The following is an 18,522-nucleotide window of genomic DNA, read 5'->3' as shown; positions in this document are numbered from 1 at the left end:
CTCTACTGTACACCTGGGAATTCTGATCATTCACATAAACTTGTAGGACCATTGTCTGCCAACCCTATATATGTTCTTGGATACACTCCCCATTTCATAGACATACCTGATCATTTAGCCTGTCCACCCATCTATCCATCCATATACCCATGTTTGCCTTCACTAACAACGCAAGTACTTTGAAAATTTTAAGGGAAATTGATTTCCAACTTAGAAATCAGTATTCAGCCAAAGTATCAATCAAGTGTATTTTTAGATATAGTGTTACACAATCAAAAAGCCCATACCTGCCATGGCGGAAGTAGAGCAACTAAAATTAGCCTCTGCCAGCAGCGTGAAATAAAAAGTTGAGGAGGGAAGAGCCTGCTCTGCTCTAGGTTAAAATAACAACTTTGGAATCATTATTTGGAGTCTGATTCAAGTAAAAGAACTTTTGGGAGAGAATTAGAAATTTGAAAAATCTAAAATGATATTAGATGAAACCAAAGGGTTATTGTTAATTTATCTTTGAATAATAATAATGTCATGGTAGTTATGTAAGACAGTGTCCATATTTTTAGAAATGTTTAATGAAGGAAGTAGGAGTGGAATTAATGATGTTTAGGATATGCTTTAAAAGAGTTGAGCCAAAAAAGAAAGGATAGGTGAAGCAAGTGTGGCAATATCTGAATAATTATTGAATCTAGATGATAGGTGTACCAAGGTTCATTATACTATTCTCTATTTTTGTGTATGGTTGAAATTTTTCATCATAAAAATACACACACACACACACACACATAAAAACCAAACTTACTCCTGTTGAGTCAATTTGACTCACAGCGACCCCTCCTTGGGTTTCTGAGGCAGTATCTCTATGGAAGTAGATTGTCCGGTCTTCCTTCCGAGGGGTGGCTAGTAGGTTTGAACCGCCAGCCTTCTGGTTAGCAGTCAAATCCCTTAGGCACTATATAAAATTACACAGGGTTCTAATTTAGCAGCTTCTAAAACGCTAACTTCTGGAAGCTTAGCAAAGATACTGGGTTACTGCCCATGGTACTTCTCAGAATGGAACATTGTGTAGCCATTGAAAGGTCTGAAGCAGATCTGCATATATTGAAGTAGATTAATTTCCAAGTTATATTATTAAGTATAAAAAATTAGGTTCAGAACACATTGTGTCATTGCTCACAGCTGAGTGATAAAAGTTGGGGTGGAGGACGTGTTTGCTAGACTTATTCTTCTGTTAACAAGTTTCCCCTCTTAGTGGATTATCCACAACAGCGTACAAATATACATAGTGTATCCTTCCTCCAGCTACTATCCTACTTCTTTGTAGCTTTTTAGAGCAAAACTCTTAGAAGAGATTATTCTTACTGTCTTTATGTCCCGTCCTTCTGCTGGGTGGAGAATAAACTGGGGAGAGGGGTGGAAGCTGGGAGACCAGGTGGGAGGCCGATCCATTCATCAGGCTTCAGTTGATGCTGACTTGGACCAGGATGGTGGTGGTGGTAGCTAGGAGGGCAGTCCCTTCTGGCTGCCGACTGTGCTGCTGCTTCGTCTCCTTTCTCAGTCAGTAGCTTTTAACCCCAGCATCTCCTTGCTGGAGTCAGTTTTCAGCAGATTTGCCCCTTGTGCACCAAGCAGACCTTGTTTCTCACAGCTGCTTTATCAGTTTTTATTTGCAATATGTTTGATGTATTTTAATACAATTATGTAGCTTGTTCTTTTTTTTTAAGGTATCCATTGATTTTTCTCATAGCACTAGATGGGGTAATGCTTTTGAATGTCAAGCTTAAAGTGATTGATTTTTATCTTGGATGGCTTTGAAGGGTTATATTTAGAGTTGTCTCACATAAATAGACATATGCTTGCTAAAGATTAATCCAGCAGGAGGCTTGGGGGTAAAAGGATGTGGTAAGAGGTGGGATGTGTTGAATTTTTATTGACAGTTGGGTAGTCAAGCAGAAATTTAGGGGGCTAGGCTGGCAATTAAAAATAAAAAATAAAAACAGGACTAGATCTTATTAGCAAAAATGGTATAGATAGAAATTTCAGATTTGTCATGAAGAGGTAATAGTTTAATATGAGGGAGGGTATTGATTTGCTTGTTCAGTGAGGCATTGACTATTTATTGAATGCCTATTAAGTGCTGGGAATGTTGTGGTGAACAAGGCAGACAGGGTTTCTGCTCTCGAGGAGATGGTATTGGGGGAGACAGAGGCAAACAATAAATGAATTAATGAGTAAGATGATTTCAGACAGTAAGTGCTGTGCAGATACCAAAACAGGGTGATGTGATGTGACTCGGGGGGGGGGGTAGTCGTCTTCAGATTGGTAATCAGAGAAGGCCTCCTTGAGTGGTGACATTCTACATGGTGCCTGAATGATGGAACAGTGTTCCAGGCAGAGGTCCTAGACACCAGAGGTTGGGTCTGAATCCTGGAAGGGCTCTCACTTACCCCGTGGAGATGGGAAACCAGCAAAGAAGAGACAGAGCAGGAAGGCAGAGACTGTGTTGGCTTCACTCACTCACACAGAACTTACATTAAAAGGAAATGAACCAGGATTGTGTTTTACCACCAAGAATCCCAAGGAGGCTGGCAACCATGGAACAGCGTCCAAGGAAGTTAGGGAAGAGGTTGATGGCTTGGGCTTTAGGTTTGTGGTGGATCATCAAGAATGTCTGCTCGTTAGGGAGTGTTGACTGCAGAGACCAAACTTCACAGGGTTAAGAAGCAGAGGGTGAGGAAAGAGAAGCAGCACTTCTGGACTCTCTAAGAAATCCTTTCCCTTATCCTTGGTGACTGCATCATAGGAGACCCCCTTCCCCCCGTGTGTAGAGCCGCCCGTGGGAGGCTTTCTTGGCTGTGCTCCTGAATTTACTTGCTTTCTCTTGCTTCTTCTCTGTTACCAGGCTGTCACTGTAGACGCCTTGATTTTTAGTTGCTTCCTTAGACTTACAGCTTTGAACTCCTCTTCTGTCATCTCTCCATACCCCACAGCTGCAGGCCAGCCCATCCGACCTCCACTAGTGGGGCCAGTTGCTGAGGCTCTAGCCTGATCCAGGAGACCAGGCTTTAAAAGGCGGCTGGAAATGCAGAAGCCACATGAGCTATAGTTGAGACATCAGACAACAAACCGAAGTGGGGAACAAAGGGATCATGTTTTGATGGGCCAGCAAGATTGTGTTTAAAATCTCACAGACCTGTGACTATTTGAAACCCAAGAGCAGGAGTCGGTGGAGGGGGGCATGTTGATACTGGAGGAGCAGAGGGAGCACTTGGAGAGGAAGCAGGAGAACGTGGAATTAGAGGCTGAGGTGAAAGAGCTGACCTGCAGCAATGTGAGGGGCAACCTTCTTGCTCTGAAGGAAGAGGAAAGGAAGAGCAAATGAGCCTGAACGTGGAGGTTCTTGAGTTGGAAGAGACATGATTGGGAGAAGCTCACAGTGAGTGGAAGCAAGGTGATCTGCTCACAGTCAGACCCCAAATGGGTGAAAGAGTTTTGGAATCACCACTCCAGAGGTTTGCCTAGGGAATAATCAAGTGATGAATGAAAGGATTGCCAGGTACCAGCAAGGATCCAGGTAACACTGGCATGTATTTTTAGCATACAGCATCTGCCTTTCTCCAGAATTGCTCTGCCAGTATCCAGGTAGCTGGTGTTAAGTGTTGTCAGTAGAGAGTTTGCATTTCAGCCATTGTTCTCATGATGAGATTGTAATCACCTCTGTGGTGAAATCTGCTGTGGGACGTTAATTAATCAGTGGAAAGGGAGCTGCCTTTGGGGGGTGACCTGCTTCGAAAGCTTTGAGAAAGGTCTTTAGCTTTTGGCACATCTGGACCCTGCATTTGGCTGAGTCTTGGCCTGCTGTGTGGCTTGGCAATGGATTGTGCCATTTTACCTGTTGGTCTTGGGTTTGTCAGCCTCAGCAGCCAGCAGCTGTGTGAGTCAGAAAAAGTTTCTAGCTCCTGTGGGCTTGGAGCAAGAGGCAGAGCTGAAGCCCAGGGTCAGGAGGCCTTTACCCAGCCCCTAGAACCTGGCACTTTGAACTTGGACTTCTACCCTCCTAAACTGTAAGAGAATAAATTCCTGTTTATTAAAGCCATCCACCTGTGGTATTTCTGTTACAGCAGCACTAGAAAACCAAGACAGCCATTAATTATGTTTCAAGAAGACATTGTCCTCATAGTTGTAAATAATGATTTGTTTGCTTATCTTACTTGTACCTATGAGAGGCATGCAATTAGTGAGTGCTGCCTGTGGAATTCAGTATAAGAAATTTTAATCAACAACTATGTAGAACTTATTAAACTTGACTCATTACACTTAAAATCTGGGCTTTTATGAAAAATTGAAGTGCTCAGACTTAGCTTACTCTTCCTTTTGTTTGCACTAGTTTCTAGAGAGCACTTAAGTTTTTTTTTTTGTTTTGTTTTGTTTTTGGTGATTCGGGTGAAAATTTACAGAGCACATTCATTTTCCATACAGCAGCTCACATGCACTTTGTCTCATGACACTGACTGCAATTTCCCACAATGCAACAGCTCCCTTCCTACTTCCTCCCCATAGTTACCTCTTCCCTGTATCCTTCCCTCCCATGCACTCCTACCCCCTGAGCTGTCTCCCTGTGCATACACAGAAATTCTCCCATGATTGTTCTCTCCACGGAGTGTATCTACCTAGTGTAAATGTTCAGCTCATAGGCCTGTCTTTTGTTTGGCTGGAAGCCCCAGGAGTGGGTTCAATTCCAGACCCGAAGAGCAGCTAGAGGCCATAGTCTCAGGGGTTCCACCAGACTCTATTGGACCAGCAAACCTGGTCATTTTTTTTTTTTTTTTTTATAATTTTGAGTTTTGTTCCACATTGTTCTCCCTCTCTATCCAGGATCTCCTACATAGATCCCCCTCCAAGTGGTTGACAGTGGTAGCCAGGCACCATCTAGTTCTTCTGGTCTCATAGTTGTATAGGCTGAGGATCACATGGTGTACCAGTCGGAGAGCACTTAAGTTTTGAGGTATAGATCTACTCAGGTGCAGTTTTTAAAATGTTTTTGAGTAACCCATCACAATAGTATAATTCTCAGGTAGAAATTTGCTGTTTAGATGGAAACGGTTATCAGCTAAGGACCTCTTTTTCTCTCAATATTAGATTGAAAATGGTGTATTTGTAGCCAGCCCTCTTCAGGAACGCACAATTCTGATGAGAAAAGAAGGAGAGTCTGCCAAGAGCATTAATGAGATGCTTCTGAGCAGACTCTCACGGTATCGAGCTTCCCCCTCCGCCACGCTGGCTGCCCTGACTGGCTCCACCATCTCCAACACTCTGAAGGAGGATCAGGCAGGTAAGCTGGTCTTCACTCCCCAGATCTGCTCCCCTGTGTAACTTGTGTTCCACAGCACTTACTGCGTGCCCTGCCAAGCACTTTCATCTTACTTACCTCCTTCCACTCTCTTTGTGTTCCATGCTAATGCACGTTGTGGGCCATGGAAGTTAGTTAGCATGAGTCTTTGATAAGTGACACATCCTGTCTTTAACTGTAAATATCTCCTCCTCCTCATCATCACTGTTAGTATAAATTAATTGACTTCACATTTAGAATATGCATCATGAGTATCAAAACCCAACTTTTCAGCATCATCTCCACTAAACACAATCTTGATCAAGCAAATAAGAGGCACATCTTCTACAACAGGTAGTTCTCTTTAAAAATTTTACCAGTAAGTGTTTGTCTTTGAACTTTTTAAACTAGGTAATACATTTCCAAAGCCTGAAAGTGAACCCAATATAAAGAGGTACATGCAGAGAAGTCTTACTGCCGCTATCTTGGCATATTCCATCTTCTACCCTTGCCTTGCACCCTATCCAAACCAAACTTGTTGCTGTCTGGTTGATTCTGACTCATAGCGATGCTTTAGGACAGAGTAGAACTGCCCCTATAGGTTTCCAAGGCTATAATCTTTATGGTAGCAGACTGCCACATCTTCCTCTCACAGTTTGAACTACCAGCCTTTTGGTTAGTGGCCGATTGCTTAACCACTGTGCCACCAGCACCCCTCCCACACCCTATCTAACCAAACCCACTGCCATCAAATCTGTTCTGACTTAGAGCAACTCCCATTGGGTTTCCCAGGCTGTGAATCTCTACGGAAGTGGATTGCCTCATCTTCCTCCTGGGAGCAGCTGGTGGGTTTGAACTGCCATCCTCTGGTTAGCAACTAAATGCCTTACCCACTACGCCACCAGAGCTCCTTTCCATACCCTATAGACAGCTATATTTACTGGGTTTTATTTATCTTTGGGTTTCTTTATGCAAATACAATGAAAAAGAAATGTATGTGTTCTTATTTTTCTCCTTTTCTTAATAAAAGGTAGCACACTATAGACACTGTTCCACAGTTTGAAAGTAAAAGTTCTTAACTGGGATAACCCTCTAAGGAGTTCACAAATATGGCCCCTAAAGTTTTAAATTATATGTTATATGTATCCGTCATAACTCTCAGCAGATTTTCAAAGTCATCTATAAGCCCAAAAAGGTTTAAGAACCATTATTCTAGAAGAGTTTATAGATTATATACCAACTACTTGAATTTACAGCAAACCATGAAATAGCACTAAAAGATAAGGCCAGAAAAATATGTAAAGAAAAACTATGTCTGAGTTAATATGCACTTAATGAATTTAATGCAGTTTAATGTTTTAATCCCTTTACAGTGTGAAATGCTCAGAAGAGAAAATGGTTAACTTATTATGAGACTACCAAATCAAACACATATTAATCCACATTAGAATCTAAGAATAATATTTTATTTCCATAGGCTTCTATTGTATCAAACATAAGTGAAGAAATTATTCATAGTTGTTGTAACTTAAATTAGTGAATAACTTGAGTTGTAGGAAATACTTTGTAGAGGACAGTCGCTTACTTACCTAAATGAATATTTTACAACAAGCTAAATGCTTGATCTGGATTTGTCCCTTGGGAGCAAACCGGCAAACCGAACCGTACTCTGAATGGTAGAAATACAGAAGGAATGTTTGGATAAGAAAGTGTGGGTGGGTGATACCAAAGAGAGACCTCAGAAGGCAAAGCTACATTTAGAATTCTGTGGAAATTGATGTATTTTCTAAACCTGTGATCTCATTGGACACTCATAAATGTTGTCTGTGTATTCATTCACCATGATGCTACTACATAAGAAGTTAGTAGTTGTAGGATAAATGAAGTTGTGAAAATTCATTAAATATTCAGAAGGACTAGAATTTTCAATCCCCAAATCAAAGTGATAAACTAATATTTATTGCCATGTTAATAAGAATATGTCTATTGCAAACATCTTGGTGAACAAAGTTGCTAATTTTTTAATCACAGTCCTTTTTGCCATTTTAATTTGCATTTCTTATCTATAAAAGTGGATTAAGTTCCTGACTTTATGTCCTGAATGGAGAATATTCTGGTTGGGGGCTGGAAGGTTTTCTTTATTTTTTAAAAAAGGGATCATTTTAGAAGCATAAACATTTAAGACAAATATCCGACAGACGAGGTTTCCTTTTTGTCAGTTTTCTAATCTCAGACAGACCCTCTGAAGATGGTTTTGTGTCAGGGCCTGTGTGTTGTTGTCTCGGCTCTCGCGGTGCTCACGAGGCAGGGTGTGGAGAACCCTTGAGTACACTCCATGTTTCAGATCTGCCAGGAAGAGAGATTCGAGTACATGTTATGCCTCTTGATTAGGAACAATAATTATTTCCTTAATGATAGTTTGTCACTGATCCTAAGATACCCCTATAGTGGATCATTATGAATCATGTAGGTATAAAATTATTTTGTGATAGATACTGTGAAAGCTTTTACTAACTAGTTGTAGTTGAGCTTTCTGACTGATTTCATGTTCAAAGCTGTTTGAAATGAATGTACTGTCACAAACCTGTCAAAAATTTGTTCTGTGTAAAGTGAAAAGCTCTGTGATAGAACATGAGTTTCCCAGGAGAAACACAAACAATAGGATTCTTCTTTTATTTTGAGATCTAGTCCCTGTGAGGATTCATTCTTTTGGAGGAATTTTTAGAGACCCAAGAGCATTTTGAATATTGGAGCACCCTCCAGAAATATTAATGCCACGTGACAGGCTTGGGGTCCTGCTGAACTGGAAGATCCCTAACGTTCCTGCTGCTTTCTACTTCTTGCTCTTTTTTCCTGGTCTGGTCACATCCTTGTGTGAGTTTGGGGGCCCCTCTACCCTAGTCTGTTTTGGTAATCAAGTTCATCTGTGTGCAAATATTTCTATTCAACATTTCTGTTCCTCCACCAGCGAACACTAGCTGTGGGCTGCCCCTAAAAATGCTGCGGAAGACACCCATCTACACCTGTGGCACATACTTGGTGATGCTGGTCCCACCCCCGGGGGGATCGGGCAGCTCTGCCACCCGCTCGCTTTTTGGTGGAACAAGTGGTTTATCATCTTTAAAAAGTAAGTGCATTTTCTTTGTGATGCTTTCCACCATTTGCCTTAAACTCTGAAATTTAAAGCTTTCCTATTATTGCTGATAACAAGCAGAAATAGCAATGGTCAGCATAGTTACAGGCTAGGGGGACTGAGCATAGAATTATTTGTAGATGATATGAGTGTATGTTTTTGAAACCATCATCCTGTGAAATTGCTGGAAATAATAATGAGTTCAGTAAAGTTTTATGAAATAAAATAACCTCTTGCTACATGATGTGCAAATGACATGGCAAGAGCTCCTCTTCATGTGACAGAATTTCGCAGAGCTCGTTAACAAATGTGAAGTGCTTCCATTTGGGAATGCATATGCAGAACGTTAAAAGGGAGAATATACAATAATAGATGTGAAATTCACTAATGTCTGTAAATGTACATGTGTTTTTTATAAAAGAGAGGGTTCTACTATAGTAATTAAAGCAGTGTCATTTTAGCTACAGAGTGGGAAAATAGATAAGTGGAATAAAACATACAATGAAGAAAACATTCCTCTTTTATGTAAGCCAAACTCACTGCCATCGAGTCAATTATGACTCATAGCGACCCCCTTTGGGTTTCTGAGACAGGAAATCCTTATAGAAGTAGATTGCCCAGTCTTTCTCTTATGTATAGGAATAGCTTATTTTTGCATTCTTTTTCTTTTTCCTTCAAATATATTTTAAAAAAAGCACTGCCCTCAAGTCGATTGCAACTCATACTGACTCCTCCTTGGGTTTTAGAGGTGGTATCACTACAGAAGTAGATTGCCCAACCTTCCTTCTGAAGAGTGACTCGTGGGTTTGAACCACCAGCCTTCTGGTTAGCAGTCAAATGCCTTAGGCACTATGCTACTAGAGCTCCCTCAGATATGTTTAGGGACATAAAATGTTTTAAAATATTTACTTGTTTTAATTTCTCAGTATTTCATATTCTGCAATTATTCCATGAAAGGGTTATATGACACAAATAGCTTTAAATACAAAAACAAAAAAAAAAATGTTGCTTGCTCTAATGTAAGCCATCAGATACAAATTTGACCTCAGCAGTTTAAAGAGAATTGTTCATGCAGTATCAGCTTAACCTTTAGGGCTCAAGAAGTTCTGTGTGCTTGGAATTTAACTAACTCTAGACTCATTTACCTTAAAAGCAAATGGGTTGAACTTTTTCTCAGCAGCCTGTTTTCTGTGACAGAGCTCTCTGAATGTGACCAGTGTGGCGCTTTATGACATATGTCCTCTTTAGCCCTTGTAACTTTTCCGTTAGTCTTTTTGTATAACAGCATTAAGATATAATTCACCTACCATAAACTTCACCCCTTGAGAAGGTACAGGTCAGTGATTTGTAGTGTACCCAGAGTTGTGCCACCACCATCACCACTATCTGACTGTAGAACACTTTCATCACCTCAGAAAGAAACCCTGTATCTGTTAGCAAAAAACAAAACAAAACACTCCTTATTTCCCCACTCTTCCCCAGTCCCTGGCAACCCCCAGTCTGCTTTCTGTCTTTATCTTATTCTGGATTTTTTATATAGGAATCATGTAATAAGTGACCTTTTGTGGCTGACTGGCTTCTTTGCCTCAGTAGAATGTTTTCATGGTCCATCCATGTTGTAGCATACATCAGTACTTCATACCTTTTCATGGTTGAATCACATTCCATTGTGTGTTATTTACCACATTTTATTTATCCTTTCACATGTTGATGGGCATTAGGGCTATTCCCACTTTTGGCTATGAGTAATGCTGCTGTGAACATGAAGGTGTAAGATTCTATGTGGACATATGTTTTTGGTTCTTTTGGGTATATACCTGCGAGTGGAACTGCTGGATTGTATGGTAACTCTGTGCTTATCCTACTGCTAAACTGTTTTCCAAAGCTACTGCACCATTTTACATTCCCACCAGCAATGCATGAGGGCTCTAGTTCCTCCATACCCTCGCCACCGCTTGTTCTCATCTGCCTTTGAGTTTGTGATTTGCATCTCCCTGAAAACTAGTGACGTTGAGCATCTCTTCCTGTGTTTATTGGCCATTCGTATATCTTCTTTAGAGAAATATCTATTCAGATCCTTTGCCCATTTTTATTTTGGTTGTTGTTTTAATTGACCATTAGTCTTATTAAGCTCTAAACCCATTAGTTTGTTTTTAGTCTTAGAGTTCATTTTTAGTCTTGTGGGCGTGACTTTTTCACTCAGTTGAGATTGGCCCCATTTCATTAAAGAAGGCCTACATGGTGCCATTTTTTTAATGAGGCTATAGGTTGTATAGTGATTGTTTTTTAGACCAACACATTAAAAAATGCTTAAATACCTTCTGTGCTCTAGCCCACATTGGTCACTGGGGGGCCTGTCAGAAAGTGAAAGAAATAGTGCTTGCCTTCAGGAGCTCATAGTATAGTTGGGAGAAATTATGTAGAAATATGAAACACCAAGAAGATGGGGTGTGAACTGTGGGGAGCAGACTGACACCCTGTAGAATGAGAGAGAATGGATCATTGGGAAAGGGATGGAGAGGAGTGACGGCATGAGGAAAGGAGCCACCTCAGCATCTTGAGTTTAAGTTGTGACAGACAGGTGTTACCTATGTCGGTAGCTATGTATGGTGAGCACAATGAGAAGAAGAGTTTGGAAAGTCTGTCTGTTGGTGTGCAGGATGGAACAGTAGAAAATAGAAGAGAAAGAGCAGTGTAGTTTTTCACTCAAGTCAGGCATGCTAAGGGCCTGGGCTACTAGGGCAATGGGATTAAGAAAAACCAACAAACTCTAGAGATAGAACATTAGGAATTTATGTTTGAAAGTAGACAAGAAAAGAACAGAATAGTTGCAGCTAGCACAGGGCTGTTGTAGATCCTTGATACATTTTAACTCATTTCACCTCCACAGTAACCCTGTGAGGCTGGTCCTTATGGCCACTTTATATACTAGGAAATTGACACTCGGAGAGGTTAAATGACTTGCTCAGGGTCCCCCATAAGGGATAGAGTTGGAATTAAAACCCAGAAACCCACAGCCCACGTTATTCATGCCTACACAATCCTACGTGGAGGGAAAAGGCAAAGTGTCTCCAAGTGTTAGAGCCACTACTTGGAAGGACAGGAACTGAGCTGCGTTTGAATGACCATCAATGTTTATTGATCACCAACTATATAAAAATTATTTCTTGTAAATAGTGTTATGCTGTGGTGTTAATGATTGTAATCCCTCTTGTAATTACCCTTTTAATAACCTATATTGAGTAAACCTTCATGAAAGAACTTCCATTTTTATAAATATTTTTTTTTTTAATTTAGTTCACTATTAAATTCAGGAAGATGCTTTGGTATTGGTTGGCTTTTTGTGGTCCTCTGTGTCTTTTCAGTGTCCTCCTTTCACCAATTGAAAACAAAAAAATGGTGTTTTTTTTTTTTTTTTTAATACAAATCTTAAGAGACTAGGGTTTAAACTTTGAAGAGTAGACTGTTCCTCCTCTTAAGGCTCATTAAACAACTTAGTGTTTGCTTCTGAAGTTCTAGCCTCTAGCTTGGTGTATAATATCTCGGATGGTCAGTTTACAAGTCGTGCTGATCTCATCGACGCTGCTGGAAGCTCACTTGGACGTGGTGCTCTTGTCCCGGGATTGGGTAAGGAACAAATGCACACATTTCCTTGAAAATTCAACAGTTTAGCTATTTCTCTTGAAAAATTTTGCCGATTTCCCTTGACATTCTAGTTTCCTTAAAATAAAATAATAACAATAATAATAATGTTTAGTTTTTTGAGGATCACTGTAAGAAATCACCACATGTGAACTTCCTCTGTATAAAGTGCTATTGAAAATATTGTTCATTGTGTTATGTGATGCTGACTGTACCAAATTCTCCTTAAAGCACATCCATACAATTTATTTCACATGAGGCATCGGTATGCTTCTTATTGTTACACAGTAACTGTTTGTAATGTATTGGATTTTTTTTTTCTTTCTTTGCCCTGGCTGCTGGGAAGCTCATATCTATGTTTTAGGCTCAGTTACTAAAACTTTCATTGTTCACAATGTTAACTGGTCCCATTGTATCTGGGTTTTTAATGTAAGCCAACTAAATCCCTTTTGGAAGTATGACAGATGTGAATCCATTCATAAGAGTTAATCATTCTATGGGATTTATTCAGTTCTTACATAGGAGTTAAATTAGAAATTGAACCCTGCCTTCTTACTGCTGAGTCCCAACCTAGTACCTTGCCAGGTAAATGTATGGAGTGGAGGTATGGATGGTCAGCCTTAGGGGAGACCCTGGCCATTCTCTCTTCTTCAGCAGTGCTGGTAAAAAGTATGTACAGAGACAGATGGTGACATGACAGTTGAGTAACGTAGGCTCTTTTTGCAGGTGCCTGTTACGATACGGTGAACAACATGCTATGGACGTGCTCGAATGACTACATTGATCAGTGGTGTAATCCTGGGAATCAAGCCTTCCATTATGTCTGCCAGAGACTTGGAGTAAGCCACATCATCACTGAGCCCAAAGGTGAGCTGAACTCACAGTCTCAGAGGAAGAGATTTCCCCTCGACACGTGACTGAGTGCAGCAGCCTTACTACGGGGGAACAGACCGAGTACCAAAACGTGTCAACAGCCTTCCCTTTCTGAACTTACAAAGCCAAATCCTTGTTATCTGTGACCCCAAAATACTGGTTTATGATTAAGTAAAAGAGCTTTGGAGTTGGCCCGTAGGACTTTTTTTTTTTTTTTTTAAAGAAATTTGATATGTTCCTGCTGAAATTATCAGAACTTTGTTGAAAAAAATTGGTTCATAATTTGTTATATACTATTATAATGTTTTACATTGCTAATGTAAATAAATGCTTATTTACATACAAATTTCAAATTATTTAGAATTACTGTTGCAGGACCTTTAAATATTACTAGTAAGATTCTTAGTATTAGGTTACTATTTGCCTAAAATCTCATGGCTTGAAAATATTACATGGGACAAAGAAGAAATCTCAAGGTAAATTAGAAAATGTTTTGAAGTGAATGAAAACAAAAGCATGACATACCAGAATTTATAGGATGCAGCAAAATAGGGCTAACAACACTGTAATTCATAAGATTGTTCTAAGATAGTGCATGTAAAGCATTTGGCCCATTGTCCAGCATATACAAAGTCATAGCTACTTATGGTCTAGAGGTATTGAAGTTCTCAAGGCACTCCACTCCAGCACTCTGTGCCAGGGGGAAGTAGTAGAAGAGATTGGAACCAAGTCGCTCTCTCCTTGTGCATGTGCACCTTTTATGAGTCAGAGAGGTCTGTTCCTTGGGGACCACCTATAGAGATGTCTTTCCTCACTGAGTTTCCTTTTCATCTTCTAGAAGAGGCTATAACCACAAACGAGGTTATAAACCAGTTACTGCACCATGTTGGTGCGATGTGCATACACCAACTCAATCTTCTTGCTACCAACCCCAGCCTTCCTCTCACAAGTGTCTTGGGCAAGCAGCATCCAATCGAAGCCCACCATCTCAGCAGTATTTGTGACATAATGGAAAAGGCCATGGTTAATGGAGATGCCTGCATTATACGCTGCATTCTTGTGGTCTTCCAGGTAAATACACTGTTTTGAGATAAGTACGATGATAGAGAAAAAGACAGGCACATCTTAGCTTTACCCAGCAGAAATTTCTAGCAGAAGGAAAATTGAGTAACATTCCTGTTTGGTATCTTACCGCATTCTAATCCTGTAATTAGAATTATCATAGTCATTGCATTGCTGTTAATGAAGTATTGCTATATGTAGCTCATTGCAGTTGATATACGTAAAATGTTTAATGTAATTATACCATTGCACAACAGATGAGATTATGATTAAAAATCTACCTGGATGTTTCTTCATAAGAATGCGTATCATGTCTTTCTTCATAAGGATAATTTTACCCCCAGGAGAATCAGCATTTTTTAGATGCAACCCTTATGTTTCTGTAGGTGGTGTTTAAGTTTTTCTTCAGCCCACAAACTGAAAGGAGTCGCGACATCATTCGACGGTCGGGATTGCTTCTTTGGCAGCTGTTGATGGCACCAAAGGATCAGATTTGCCCTGAGATTCAGAAGGAAGTCTGCCTTGCCATCAGGTAAGCAGTGAATAATTTTCTTTTTAACTGTGATTTGGGTGAAAATTTGTAGGGCAAATGGGTTTTGCATTCGATGATTCCTGTACATTGTGATTTATGGCGTTGATTACCATCCTGCAGCATCAGTGCTCTTCTCCGTGCGTTTACCTTTCCCATTTGTCCTCCTTCCTCCCCTTCTACCTTCTGAGCTTTGTCCCGGACAGGTGCTGCCCTGGGATCTCATGAGGTTGGTTGGTCTAGGGAGTGCGGCCGTTGAGTTTTGTTGTGCTGTCTACAAAATCCTTCTGAGATGCATTGCAGTCTTCCCTGCAGGCCAGGAGCATGGAGGTCTCTTACCCATCCAGCAGGCAGGACCTCATGCGTAGGGGAAAACTGAATAGGAGAGGGGTTTGTGGGCCCACCCTCTGGACCTAAGCCACCTATGGTACCCACATTGCTCGTCTGACTAAAAGTCTGTGCTCTTTTGGAGCTCTTAGAAAACAAAACGCCAACAAACCGTGCAGTGGTTATTTTGATTGTTTATGAACAGAATGCTCTTCTCATTTGGGAGAGAGTGGTGTGGTGGTTAAGGACTCAGGCTTTGGCAATAAGCAAGTGTGGGTTCTAGTCTTCGCTCTGCCAGTTACTAGCTGTGACCTTGGCTTGAAGGTTCTGTTTTCTCAGCTGCAGAGTGGACATAAAAACAATACCTTCTTTATAGATTTATGACATTTGAGTAAGATAAGACTAGATACAAGTAAGTACTCAACACTGTTAGCTGTTTTTTATCTTTATTAATCTGTTTAAAACCTTATTAGGTAAGAGGGCTGCATTTGTGGGCCATCTTCTACTTAAGGAGCTCTGGTGGTGCAGTGCCTAAGACATTTGACTGCTAACCAGAAGGTTGGCAGTTCAAACCACCAGCTACTCCACAGAAGAAGGATGGGACAATCTACTTGCATAAAGATTTACTGCCTTGGAAACCCAACGAGGGTCCCTATGACTTGGAATCAACTCAGTGGCAGTGGGTTTGGTATTTTGGTTTTAATGTCTGTTTTTTTTTTCTTTTTTGAGTACAGTGGACTTTTATTCTTAATATGACTGAGTGTAAATCAGTGGCTCAGAGAGGATTGAGGGCTTGATCAGAAGGAGGTGGTGATGGTGGAGCACAGAAGGAGGGGCTTCTTTCCCTTCCATAATCTATTGGGCTTCAGTTCTCTGTCTGTTGATAGTATTGAGGCAATACTGAAATCTGGTGCCACGGAGACACTTCTGGGGGTGATGGATATGTTTACTCACTTAATTGTGGTACTGGTTGTATGGGTGAATACATGTGTCAAACTTACCAAACTGTACACTTTAACTATATACATTTTATTGTATGTCAATTAAACTTCATTTCCAAAGAAAAAGAAGAAAATTCTCATGCCATTTGCAATGCTATTCTTCCTGTTATTCTAATAGGCATTTTGAAGTTTAATTTGAAATGCACTTCCTTCTCTTTGGACTCCAAGTCTGTTTCCCAAGCTGTGTCTTATGGCATCACATGGAGCCTAAAAATAATTCACGTTCTTGTCCAAAGACATGGAAAAGCTGAGAATTAGAGATTCTCCTTTTCACATTATTTTTTGGCCCAGTCTGTATGTGTAGCTGGCTTGACTGTGTTGACCTTTTATAGCTCACCAATTTTCTTAAAGCAGTTCTGCCTCAGAACAGGGCCGAGACCATGTTGGTAGTTCAGAGGTAGGAGGTGAGGGAAATGATTGATTTATATCATGGTCATGAATTTAGGTTCAAGTACGTTTAGTCACAAAACTTAACCACAGTTTCATAAAATTAAATTGACATTTTTAATAACAATAGAAATACTAAATATTTAGAGTTTGGATTTTCTAGAACATTTGTTTAAACACTTTTTTATGTTTCTATCATTTCAGCTCTGGTTTAAATATCTTATACCCAGGTGAAATGGAAATCAATAACTTACTCAAGCTGGTCTTAACAGAAGGTGAGAATTATCTTTTAACTCTCCTTGAACAACTGTCCTTTTTTTGTCCCTGGGTGGTGCGAATGATTGAACTCTCCGCTACTACCTGAAAGGTTGACGGTTCAGACTCCCCAAGGCACACCTCAGAAGTAAGGCTTAGCGACCTGTTTCCAAAAGGTCATAGCCTTGAAGCTGCATGGAGCAGTTCTGCTCTGTGCACATGGGGTTGGTGTGAGTCAGAATCGACTCCACAGCAGCCAGAAGGAGCAGCTGGGTATTAAGATAATAGATCCTTCTTTTCCTCATCTCTGTTAAGCAGCATCATTTTACATATGTGTCGGCATGTTGCAAACACCTCAACCATTTTAAAAGCAGAAACCATGTTTTATGTATCTTCAAGCCTTAAAACCTCTTTCTATCTCTGCTGCTTAGCACAGTGTACCCAACTGTAGATATTTCCTAAATGCTTAATGATAATGCCTTGCTGGTGATTTCTAAGTCAGTTTATTTTTTTCCTCACACATCAGAACCCAGCTTGTAAATTAGAATAGAAGACAACAAAGTGAAACAGGAGCACCCTGCTAAAGCCGTTGGGCATTTATAAGCAATGTTAATTTCAGAAGTTGGACACCACTTTTTAGCTGTCTCAGGAGGGTGACTGCACTTGAATCCAGCAGTCCTGTTTGAGAAGTCTGATTGCTGTAATGCAGATTTTGTTGTGTTTATATAGGTACATACACCTGGTGCCCCTAGATTGTCAGAAAATGTTGACATTCTACTTGTTGGAAAAATTTCTTTTTTAGTAGCATCCATTTCTAAATGCAATTACCAGGATAGTTGATGGTGCTTTTTTCCACGTTAGGAGAGAGAAACAGTGGACTCTCCCAGCTCCGGGATGTGATCCTAACCAACTTAGCGGAACAGCTTCAGAACAACAGATTTGGCAGTGATGAGGATGATCATTACAGGTGACATAGTTGTATGCTTCAGTGCTAGCCTTTTGTGTGTGTGTTCTTTTAGTTAATTAATTTACATGTAAATGTGTTTGATCTAATTTAGTCTCCTATCATATCTAGTATGATGACTAAGAAGTTAAAGCCTAAATGACATATTAATTGAAAGATAATAAATCCCACAGTTGGCCTAAGAAATGATAAGAAAACATTTCAGTTTTATCAGAAATGTGATTTGGGCATGGGAAAAATGTCCTGAGTAGAAATAGTGGATGGAGCTTATGTACAAAGTTTTGTAGGAGGGTTCCATCCAAATGGCTGGAATGTGAGAGTGAGTGAATGTAAGTTAGAGCTGAGGAGAGGAAGGCAGGCATTGGCTCTCTGTGCTATTTGTAAAATGCTTGGATGTGGTGGTTGGGTGCCAACCTGTTTCTGTACATTTGATTTAGACAGTTTATCCTCTTGCTAATATACTATCACTATTTTGTCGTTACATTTTCCCTGCAATCTAAAGACTAAATGATGAACTCTTACACTACATTCTGAAGATTGTTGTTCGAGAATCCTGCATCTTAATCACCAAGTGCCAAACTGTCTCTAAAGATGATTTTCAAAAGCTCCTTTCAACTGTGCCTGTAAGTAAAAATGTATTTATGAGCGTGAAATCATAGCAAGCTTCTCTGTCTTCATTTTACTCTGTTGAGGTGTGTGTGTAGCCACGCACACTTACATAATTCTAGAAGGTAGATTTTAAATAATTTATGAAAGTCAATGCTAGAAATATAGTACTAGGCAAATCCACCTGAGTAACCGTCTCTAAAAACTTAATTCCCCACTCAAACGTTTTGATACAGTAAAGGGTTTGATGCCATTTGCATGTTTTCGTGAGGATTTTTTTCCCTATTGATCTTGAATTTAGCACTGTTTCCTAAGGCATCAATGTTTTGCAGACATTAATAGGAAAGAAAGGATTTTTTTAAGGGTTTGGGTAGAGTCTTCCTTAATGGAGAAGCATGTGAGTGGAAGCAGAAATAGTAA

General features: G+C 40.1%; 1 protein-coding gene across 1 annotated transcript in view; it reads left to right on the top strand.

The window, feature by feature from the left end:
- HECTD4 (HECT domain E3 ubiquitin protein ligase 4) overlaps positions 1-18,522 on the top strand; it is a 195,967-nt gene that overhangs the window by 93,465 nt on the left and 83,980 nt on the right. The window contains exons 7-15 of the mRNA XM_042780607.1: positions 5,134-5,326; positions 8,292-8,450; positions 11,970-12,083; positions 12,825-12,965; positions 13,810-14,042; positions 14,420-14,565; positions 16,482-16,552; positions 17,394-17,499; positions 17,999-18,119. Of these exons, the coding sequence (XP_042636541.1) occupies positions 5,134-5,326; positions 8,292-8,450; positions 11,970-12,083; positions 12,825-12,965; positions 13,810-14,042; positions 14,420-14,565; positions 16,482-16,552; positions 17,394-17,499; positions 17,999-18,119 (1,284 nt within the window). The remainder of the gene's footprint in view (positions 1-5,133; positions 5,327-8,291; positions 8,451-11,969; positions 12,084-12,824; positions 12,966-13,809; positions 14,043-14,419; positions 14,566-16,481; positions 16,553-17,393; positions 17,500-17,998; positions 18,120-18,522) is intronic.

The sequence above is a fragment of the Orycteropus afer genome, unplaced genomic scaffold (genome assembly GCF_000298275.1).
Source record: "Orycteropus afer afer isolate SDZICR_OR568_19922 unplaced genomic scaffold, OryAfe1.0 scaffold00048, whole genome shotgun sequence".
Taxonomy (NCBI): Eukaryota; Metazoa; Chordata; class Mammalia; order Tubulidentata; family Orycteropodidae; genus Orycteropus; species Orycteropus afer.
This window is presented reverse-complemented; position numbering and strand designations above follow the sequence as displayed.